Source organism: Capricornis sumatraensis, chromosome 15, assembly GCF_032405125.1.
Source record: "Capricornis sumatraensis isolate serow.1 chromosome 15, serow.2, whole genome shotgun sequence".
Taxonomy (NCBI): domain Eukaryota; kingdom Metazoa; phylum Chordata; class Mammalia; order Artiodactyla; family Bovidae; genus Capricornis; species Capricornis sumatraensis.
This window is the reverse complement of record NC_091083.1, coordinates 45,642,469-45,652,780: the sequence shown is the minus strand read 5'-3', so window position 1 is coordinate 45,652,780 and position 10,312 is coordinate 45,642,469. Positions and strand designations below refer to the sequence as shown.

Sequence of the window (10,312 nt, the reverse complement as noted above, 5' to 3'; positions counted from 1 at the left end):
TGCGTCAGGCGCGGTGGCCCCACGGGGGTGTTCCGAGGCGCTGGTCCTGGGGTTCCTGCCGTGCCCCACCGTACGGCGGGCCCTCCCATCACTGAGCTGCCTTTCCAATTCTCCCCTCAGTGGGGCAAGCACCAGGCAGAGCTTTGAGGGGGTCAGTTCTTTATTCAGGTTTCTTCCTAAGTGTTCACCTTGGAGGTCGTTACTGAGCTGGTCGGGTCCCTGCCCAGTGCTGGGATGATTATTCAGCCTGAAGGACGGCCCTCTGGGCTTTCCTCGAGGGCCTGGGACCTCGGGGCAGTCGGGTGGGAGGGGCCTTGGGGTTGAGAACCCGTGTAACTCACACCAGAGGACTTGCCCCATCTGTGCAGACTGGCTTCCCATCCCAGCAACAACGTGGCTATCCTGGGCTCCTGGCGCCACCATTCTGTTCCTGGCAGATGCCGTTCCCGAGGACTGGTGACAGCAGGGACAGAGCTGGGAGGCGGTGGTCAGTGACAGTGGAGGACGGACACCTCAGTAGTCTGCAGCCAGGGGATGACCCAGACTTCAGAGTAGCAGCTGAGGGTCTGAAAGGAGGGGTGGCCTGAGGGTTCCCTTCCCGGAGGCTGCCCACCCCACCAGGGTACCCCCACCTGCTGCAGAAGTGGGTTCCCAGTGCCACTGCCTTGGGGGGGGTTATGTACACACACGTGTGCTTATGTGCATGTGTTCACGTGTGCACATCTGTGTGTGCACCCACACATAGGCCTGTGTGTTTTCTTTACTGACGAGTTCTCTTCCTGCCCAGACTTTATTTTGAAAAACGTCAAATCTACAGGAAAGTTGCAGGAGTAATTCAAGAATACACACTTGGGCTTCCCTGGCAGTCCATTGGTTAAGAGTCCACTGCCAGCGTGGGGGCACGAGTTTGATCCCTCTTCTGTGAAGACCCCACATGCTGTGGGGCAACCAAGCCCATGAATCACAGCTACTGAGCTTGCGCTTTGCAGCGAGAGAAGCCACCACAGTGAGAAGCCCCTGCACCACGACTAGCAAGTAGGCCACTTCCAGCAACAAAGACCAAGCACAGCCAAAAAGAAGAAAACAGCGCATCCTCCACACCTCTGTTTATAGATTACCAAGTTTTGCTGCTGGCAACCCACTCGAGTACTCTTGCCTGGAGAATCCCATGGACAGAGGAGCCTGGCAGGCTTCAGTCTGTGCGGTCACAAAGAATCGGACATGACTGAGCGACTAACCCTAAGTTCTGCCGCCTCTGCTCTCCCTCAGTGTGTATATATAGTTTCTGAATTAGGTCAAAGGTGTTTCTGCTCTGCCCGCACCTCCATGCCTTCAGTGTGTGCTCCTGGACACGTGCTTCTGGGAGTGAGGAGGGCTGGGTGTTTGGGAAGTCCCAGGGGGCCGCCTCCCACCCTCTGGTGTCGGGGTGGGATCTGAAGCCTCACGAGGAGAGAAGTGCTGAGGGTGACTTCGAGGCTGTGGAGGCGGTTGGGGGGTGCGAGGGTGGGGAGGCGAGACCCCCCTCTTACCCACTGCAGGGTGCGGTTGGTCTGGAAGCTGCAGTCATCCAGGTTTGCATGCCCGGTCTTCCTGCAGGTGGTTCTGCTAATGTCCACGTCCAGCATGAACTTCAGGCCTTTCACTATCTGAGGGGACAGAGGATGGGCCTGGGACACTGGGTCCAGGACATGGTGAGAGAGGGAGTGAGCTGGGGGCCACCTCCCTCCCTCCAGGCTTCGGCCCAGGTTCCTGCAGGCAGTGGGGAGGGAAGACCCTGATCCCCCTGTCTGGGCCCCTAGAGCCCTGACGCAGCTTTCACCCGCGCAGACCGCCCTCCACGATCCAGACAGCACCCTGCTTTCAGAGTTGGCAATCGCCAAAGAGAGATAACACAGTCACCTGCCAATCCTGTGCCCAGGGGGTGACTGTGAGTGTGTGTCAGCATGCCGGGTGTGTTGGGCAGCCTGCGTCCTCGAATCAGTGGATGTGAAGCTTGTGACCGGCTGCCCTGGGCCCCTGCTTTTAGGGGGTGAGTGACTGGGTCCTGTACCCTCGACCTGTGTGCTCAGGAGCCAGGCCTGACTGCCCCATGGGGTCCCTGTGTGGGGAGCATCAGGCCTCCTATATGGGGTCGCTGAGAAGGATGGGGACCTCCCAGGATGTGACGTGTGGGGATTGGGCACGGTGGGGGCAGCGTGGCCAGAAGTGCTTTGGGGCTGTGGCGGAGCCACCCTCAGGCAGCCCTGAAGGTGGGTAGCAGTGTAGCTTGGGGCCCCGCCCCAGGGGCTGCACTGTCCACCCTGGGGAAGCCTGGTCTGCTGAGAGATGGTGCCAGCCTTGGAGCCTGACGCTGGTGGCCCCAGGCTGGTTCTGGGAGGTCAGATCTGGTCAGACCTGGCCGCCCTGCGCTGTTGGGAGCCCAGACCTCACCTGGACAAGGGCTCTGCTGACGCAGGACTCCCGGAACAAGAAGGCGTCATTGCTGCAGTTGTTGAAGCTCTCGGCGCTGTGTCGGGCCGCCTTGAGGACATCTGGGTTGTTGGTCTTGATGGTCTTGGGAAATCCTGGTTTCACATCTGACTTAAGGATCTGGGAGCAAAAGTCTGGACGAGAAATAGAACCAGATGAGAACTTTGCTGAGGGGTGGGGGCTTGGCCCAGGGATCATGCCTCCCACCTCTGCTCCCAGTGTGGCCCCCACTCGTCCACCTCCCCATCCGCCCACCTGGCCTGTCCCCCCTGCCCCTGGTCGTGTACCCTCCCGGCCCGTCTATCCCGCACCTCCTGGTGCATGTCCTGTGTGTCTCCGTGGCTGTCCTGTCCCCAGTGAAGGGCCAGTGTGGTGGGGAGCAGAGAGATGGGTAAGAAGTCCCGTCCCTGCCTGCCTGGCCCCTTTCAGAAGCCAGGTCGTCTCTGACGGTCACAGGAACCTGGACAGCCCCCGAGAGCCTCTGTCAGAATGAGTCCTGGTGTGCAGAGAAGTCGCCCCTGGTCTCTGAGGCTGCCCTCTGGCTCCGACCCCTCTGCTTGTCTCCAGCAAGTGGCCGAGGGGGAGGTGCCTGGAGGCCGTCCATCACTCCCGGGACTCTGGACTGAAACCACCAGGCTGCCAGGTCCCCAGGGCACCCGTGTGCTAGCCACCAGGTCCCCGGGGCACCCGTGTGCTAGCTGCCAGGTTCCTGGGGCATTTGTGTGCTAGCTGCCAGGTTTCCAGGGCACCTGTGTGCTAGCCGCCAGGTCCCCGGGGCACCCGTGTGCTAGCTGCCAGGTTTCCAGGTCACCCATGTGCTGCTCCTCTGGAAGTTCAGGAAGCAGGTGGATGGCAGAAATTGTAGTTGGTGGTTCAGGGCTGACTTGATTTCAAGCCAACATTTCTCAGTTTTGCTGCAGTGATCACAGACTACTTGTGCATTAAAATCAAAATTGTGGGGGAGGGAGAACGGGCGGAGGGTTTGGGCGGTAGATTACTTCTCTTTACTAGGAATTCCCCCGATTTTCCTGAAGTCATCTTGTGCCTGAGGTGACCCGGCACGGACCCATCCCCCGGTGCCTGCTCAGCTGTGGTCTTCCTCTGAGTTGTGTGGAGTGTGGGGTCCTCATATCATGCATGGTCCGAGTCCGGGCTCAGCTGCGTTCTGGCCAGTGTGGATGGTCTGTTGGCCTGTGCTGCCTGGAGGGTTACTCTGCCTCCCTTGGGGAGCACCTTGTGGAGGATTCAGTGGGGCTGGGGTCAGCACAAGGTGGGCAGACCGGAGCCACAGACATGTGGACGAGCTTCCAGGCGTAGAGTGTGGAGAGAAGGGGTCAGCGCTGCCCAGGTCCCTCCTCACGGGGGACTCGCTGGGACTGCAGACTTGGGGTGCTGGGTGTGGGCCCCACTATCAGAGGACACACAGCTCCCTGGTTGTGAAGAAATCTTAACTCCTGGGAGGAAAACCGTGCTGTGAGGTCAGCAGCGTGTGGGGGCTTCATTCCTCAGGGGCTGGACTGGGGGACAGAGACCCCCAGTCATGAAGCTAACGGGCCGAGAGGACCTTCAACTTGAGCTGGAGGTGGGTGGGGGTTAGGCCCAGTTGGCTGGTTGGGCTGGGGCCCGGGCGCCTGGCAGCATGGCCTGTGTGGGTCTGTGTGCCCAGGAGCCTGGGCTGGGGTCAGTCAGAGATGCTGGAACCTTTCCTGGGGCCAGCCTGTCCATGGGTCCTAGCAGAGGTTGGGACATGGCGGACACCCAGCTCAGCTCGGCAGGGTGGTCTTGCTGGGGTGTCAGTGATCCTGTGGCTTAGATTGAGGCTCCCAGAGGAGGCTAGTTCCACCGTTGGTTGAGGTCTTCACGAAGCCCTCCTTAGAACTGGGCGTCTGACGTGGCAGCAGGCACAGGAGACCCCAACCAGAAGTGAGAACAAGGCCGCCCAGGCCGGCCGCATCAGCCCAGCTGAGGGGTTTCCTCTCCGTGTGGGTGGAGCATGGAGGGGGTGCTGGCCATGGGCAGAGAAGGTGTGGGCCCCATCTGGGTCTCCGTAGGGCCCCTGACCCTATGTGTGACCCTCTGGCGCCTGTGACAGCCTCTTTGTCAGGGGGACTGGCACTGGCTGCCAGAGCGGGACCCCTCCTGACAGGTGGGCCCAGCTGGGTCCCTGGTCGAGACGGAGCTCTGGATGGCTCTGTGAGGCCCGCTCAGCTAGGGGCCTGCTCCACTCTGGTGAGAACCTCCTGGCACGGAATGCTGTCACTGGTCCCCCACAAAACTGTCCCCAGCGTCTCTGAGACTCTCCTTTGCAGTGACCCGGTCCTCATGTGATGTCCCACAGACGCCGGCCATGGCTGAGGTCTCTGGACATGGCAGCTGTGTTGGTTGGCCGTCTGGCCCCTGAACCTGTGGCTCTGACTCCGGTGCTGGAGGGCTCCTGGCCTGCTGTTGACGCCGGGAAGTCGTGTGGTTTTCTTTTGGGAGAACAGCTTGATTGCTCATCAGCATAGTCCATAAACAGCAGGAGCACCTGGTGGGCAGGAGCCCAGTCTCCCGTGTGTTTGTAGGCCTATACCCATGGCTGTCGATTTCCCCTTTGTGCAAATTACATACAGTGCCTTTTCTGATTATAGGCTTGCCTATCTGGTAGGAAACTTGAAAAATACAGAAAAGTATAACAAAAACGTTAGCGCTCACTCAGTGTTGCAAAGATAATCACTGCCACCTGTTTTTTAAATAAAACGTATTAAATGTCATTTGACTTGAACTTAACATGATTAATAATAACGAAGTGAAACTAGGCGAGGCCAGACCTATGAACGTCCCTCCCAAGCTTGTGACGTCAGCTCCTAAGTGATTTCGGTAAAATTACAGAGGTTATGAGAATCATTGAACTTGGTTTATTTTTAACTACATTTCCTAAAATACAGGCTTCAGTTCACTGAGGCTTTGTCAGCAGAGCTGTCGAGGCAAACGATAGAACCTCATTTTTAGTTTGAAAAAGTTGAAAAGTCAAACCTATTTTCAGAATGATTCTTCAAGACATCAACAGGGAAAAGCTGGGGACAGAATAAGCCCAAGGTTGGGGTGGGGGGTCTTCTTCCAGAAGATCGGCAGCCGGGTGGGGGCCAGGGTCCCAGTCAGGTAGCCAGCCCCCCAGAGGGGGTCCTGGGGGCTGTCTTCCTCACACCTCTACCCCATCTACAGGGAGTAACAGGCCTCCAAGGGGGTGCAGGGCGGGTTTAACTCCAGGTTCTAAAGCCGCACTCTTTCTCTCAAGAAGTATTTCCGGAGGGGTGCTGGGAGTGATGCCAGGGGCTAGGGGGGCACACAGTCCAGAAGGTGGGGGACAGTGATGGTGACAGTGACCTGGCAGAAAGGGCTTCAGGAGGGAGCCAGGTGGGGACCAGTTAGAAGGCCGAGAGGTGCGTGGGGGGCGGTAAAGGAGAGCAGAGAGAGCCCTGAGCTGGAGGCTGGGTGTGGGGCCCGGAGCGGGACTGAGACTCACCCTGGTGGCAGGTGGTGGCCTGTTGACATGGGCTGAGAGGACCACCAGGAGTGAGGTTGTGAGGAGGAACAAATGCGCTGCCTCCCACACCCAGGGGCAGCTAGGAGGGAAGTGAGGTGTCCGGATGAGGTGCGGCAGTGAGGGCTGCAGCCCTGAGGGGCACAGGGGAGACGCAGGTGGGCAGACTCCTGAGGGGGGTGGGCTGAGTCAGGAAGGAGAGAGGAGGCTCCCTCACGCCTCCTGGGAGAGAAAGAGCTCTTCAGCTGGTCTGGAAGAAATAACTCAGGTGGCAGGAGATTCGACAAAGAAGACATGGAGGGCCCAGGGACTTGGGGAGGTTAGGGGGATGGCGGCAGGTGGCGGGCACCAAGTGGGGGGTCTGGCTGCCCCCGGGGACACAGTTGTCATGACACCCGGATGAGACCCTGGGCAGGAGCGCAAAGGCCTGTAGAGGAGGACGGCAGAGGCCCAGCCTTCCCGCGGCCAGAGCAGACGCCCCCGGTGGAGACGGGGTGTCGTCTCAGACCAGGGTAACAGGTCATGGGCAGGAACCTGTGGAGGGCTGGCTCTTAGCAGACCCTGCCCGCTCGCCCTGACACCACCAAGGCTGCTCCCACTGACCCCCGGGTGGCTCGGATCAGGCCGCCCCCGTGGACTCCCTGGCCACTCCCTTCTGTGAAGTCACCCCAGGCCTCTTTAGCCCCGGATTCAAGGGAATCAAGGACTCTCCTCTCCTGGTGATCACAGTGGGAAGCAAAGTGTCAAGAACTGTTCCGGTGTTTCTGGCTGAAAAGTTAACTTTCCATCAGAATCCCAAGTGACGACTCCTCCAGCTCCTGTCCTCCCTGCTGGACAACCCCTTCTTCAGAACCAACACTGGCCCCCTGCCCGTGCCCTCGGTGGCCAGGCCCTGTGCTTGCCCTCATGGGGTGGGGCACTCTGCTCCCACCAGGAGTGTGTGGGCACTTCACAGGCATCTAGGGGTCAGGGCAGGTCCACTGCTGACCAGGTGGGCCGGAGCTCAGGGGATGCTGCCCCCAGGCCCATGAGTGGCAGCAACAGTTAACTGTTCCCGTGCAGGTTACAGAGGACGGGGTCTGCCCTCGAATCACCCCCAAATGTTCAGAAAGCGTCCCGGGAGAGGACAGCAACTTTCTGACAAGGACCAGCTGTAAAATGAATCAGTAGCAAATGTTTTGCGTAAACAAATGTCCCTTAACTTGCTTTTCTAAAAAATGAAGACACGTGGGAGGCACTGAAGCCTGGGATGCTGGCCAGGGTCCAGGCACTGAAGCTGGGGAGGGGGCTGGGCCTGGCTTGCAGTCTCTGCTAGTGGGTGGATGAGCAGTCCTGCGGGGAGGGGAGTTTCCTGGTGTGGAAGGGCAGGGGGGCTCCTGGGCGACCCAAGGCTCCCCACCCCTTCCTGTTTCAGGAATGTTCTAGGTGTGCCTAGGAGGCGAGGGGAACCCGAGAAGAGAACTAGGGTGCCCAGGAGTGGAACACTCTGACGTCTCTGCTGAAGGCCCACCCCCCACCCCGTGTCCCTGGGGGTTTCCTCCCAGTGGTTGCTTCCCTGCCAGCTTCATGGGGCCCTTGTCGTGGGCAGGGCCTGGAGCTCAAACTGGGGGGGAGGGGTCATGCCCAGGAACTGGGGTGCTGGTGTCCATGGTCTGCCTGGAGGTTCACCCCAAGCCATGCCCCCTCATGTGATATCACATCTCAGTGAGCCAGTGGTTGCCCTTACTTCTGTGGGGCCACACCCACCAGCCATACTCTGGGGGCTCTGAGGGATGAGTCTCCCTTCGTTTAGGGGATGCATGTATCCCCCGGCAGATAGGATGTTAGTTAGTCCCAGCCTTAACCCAGCGGGACCCGCCCAGAGTGAATCCCAGCCCTGTCTCTCAAAGGCTGTGTGGTCTTGGGGAAGTTTCTTGGCCTCTCTGAGCCTCTCTTGATGGCACCTATCCCTGAGGGTTGTGGTGAAAGTACAGGAGACTGTCCGCAGGAAGGTCTCGTCGCTAACGGGTTGTGTAATAGTGTCGCGACTGTCAAATATCAGATATGCAGAATGGCTGCAGTAGGGCTAAAGGGTGTCCCAGCTGGAAAAAAGAAATCTCAGAATGCAGAGGGTGGGCCAGGGCCCCCATGCCGAGATGTGGCATCCCCCCAACCCCAGGTGCAGCCTGGCATGGGCCTCCCTTGTGGAGGGTGGTCTCCGGGTGTGCCCAGGTCCTGTCACTGGTGACCGATGGGCTGGACCCCAGGCCCTGCCCAGGTGGCCTGTGGTGGGAAGCTAGGCCCCTGGGAGCCTGACTAGGGGGCCTTCCCAGGAGAGATGAGAGTCAGCTTGAGAGAGAAGGGCTTTCCGTTCTCAACCGAAGGTAGAACAGCTGAAGAAATTGGCGCAGCGGTTTCCCAGATTCTAGAGGGCTCAGGTCAGCGCAGTTCGATGCCAGGGGTGGAAGAAGTCAGGTGCCCAGGGCGTGACACTGGGGGCGCCTGTCCCCCTGCTGTGGAAGGCTCTGGAATCTGTTCTTGGAGGAGGGCTGTGGTGAGGGCAGACTCGGGGCCGGGGCTGAACTGTCTCTGCTGGACCACCAGCCAGGGGCCTCCAAGCCTCTCACTGGGCCTGGCCTCTGTCACAGCAGAGAGAATCTGTGTGGCATGGGGGTTGCGGCCAGCAGAGGCTCAGGACCTGGGGTTTGGGTGGGCGACTGCCCAGCGCCCCAGACCCAGGGGGACTACCTTCCTTGGGCCACAGCAGCCAGGCTCCTCCTGGGCCTCAGGCGGTGCGGTGATTTGCCCATTTCGTGGATGGTGAGACTGAGGCTCAGAGAGGCTCGAGCTTCCAAGGCCTCTGCATGTGAGTTGGACCCTGGGCCCTCCTTCATCTTGGGCTGTAGGGTTGTGAGCAGAGCTGACAGGGGAGGGCCCGGCCAGCCAGAGGGTGGGGGCGTGGCAGGGACAGGCCTCTCCCGCGGGGTTGGAGATGGCTGGGTCCAGGGCCAAACCCTGGCAGAGGACAGGCAGTCCCACCAAGGGAAGAGGCCCGTGCCCAGCGCCTCTGGGCCAGGATTCCCCTCGCCACCCCCTTGTTAGGGGAGGAAGGGAGGCAGCCAAAGCAGCTTAGGGCAGGGGAGGGCAGGAACGCCCATCCCAGTGCAGTGGAGATGTGGGCCCCTCACTCAGGCTTTCCCTTCGGACAGGCACTCGGGGGTCCCAGGCGGACAGACGGCGCAGAAGAGAGGCCCCGTGGGGTTCACAGTGTGAGCTGAGACCGCAGCCCGGGGGAGGGGACCGAGGCGGGGTGTCTGGTCCCTGTGATCCCCGAGATGGGCCAGAGCCCGAGGCAGTGTCGCCCACTCCTGAGGCTATGACCACTGCAGGGACTGAGAGGATCAGACTGTCTCCTTGTCACCTGCCTGGGCATCTCCACCTGGTCACCTGTGGCCATGCTTTAGCCCCCTTTGAAGACAGAGGAAGGCTGAGACCAGTTGCTGCCTGGGCACTGCCCCCACCCCTCACACTGCCGCTGGTCATTTCAACTCTGGCCAACAGCTTCCTCATGCACATGGGGGCAGGTGCTCAGGGGCTGTGTGACTGGGCAAGTCACCTACCCTCTCTGGGGCTCATTTCCTGGCAGCTCCCCTCGCCTTCCCCTAGTGGTGGCCTGGCTGGAAGAATAAAGGTTCTCCCAGGGAAGTCACAGGCCCCCAGTGGAGGCCAGAAGGATGCGCTCTCAGAAATGGCCTGACCCTGCGAGCTGTCCCCACAGAGGGGCCCTGGGTGGGGGCCTCCTCTGGGCACTCACAGACACCAGGAATGGCGGGGAACAGAAGACAGTTCACTGGCCCCCAGAGCCCCCAGTATCCCCAAAGCCTGCTCCCCACAAAGGCAGCCTCTGTGAGGTCCCCTGGAACGTGCCTTGGTGACAACATGTGAGCAGCAAGCTCATGGCACCCAGGCAGTGGGGAGATCCCCTCTTACCTGGTGAAGGCTTCCCCAAGACACCCAGGACCAGGCCGCAGACGGCCAGCAGCGCCCCGGCGGCGGGCATGGCTGTGCTCAGACTGTGCCGGGCAGGGACGCCTCCCCGAGGTGGTGGGGAAGCCCCGCCCAGTGACCCGCCTGTCTGGGGTGGGCTGGTGGTTTCTTGCTCTTCACCTCCACATCTCTCAGCTACAAACTCAACCACTTCCTTTGTAAGAATTTCCAAGCAACGATTATTTGCAGAGGGAGGAGGAAGAAGTGAGTGGCTAGCAAAACCTCTGCGATTTTCTGCCCTGGAAACAAGTGGAAGAGATGTCCAGAGAAGCACCAACAGGGATTTCCAGAACA

General features: G+C 60.2%; 1 protein-coding gene across 1 annotated transcript; it reads right to left on the bottom strand.

The window, feature by feature from the left end:
• Nucleotides 1–476: 476 nt before the first annotated feature.
• On the bottom strand, nucleotides 477–10,031 carry CST7 (cystatin F). Its single transcript, XM_068986682.1, has 4 exons — nucleotides 9,962–10,031; nucleotides 2,431–2,603; nucleotides 1,530–1,646; nucleotides 477–566 (listed from the first exon to the last, which is right to left on the bottom strand). Exons 1-4 carry the CDS (start codon nucleotides 10,029–10,031, stop codon nucleotides 489–491), a joined length of 438 nt encoding a protein of 145 aa, XP_068842783.1. The 3' UTR covers nucleotides 477–488.
• Between the last annotated feature and the right edge of the window lie 281 nt (nucleotides 10,032–10,312).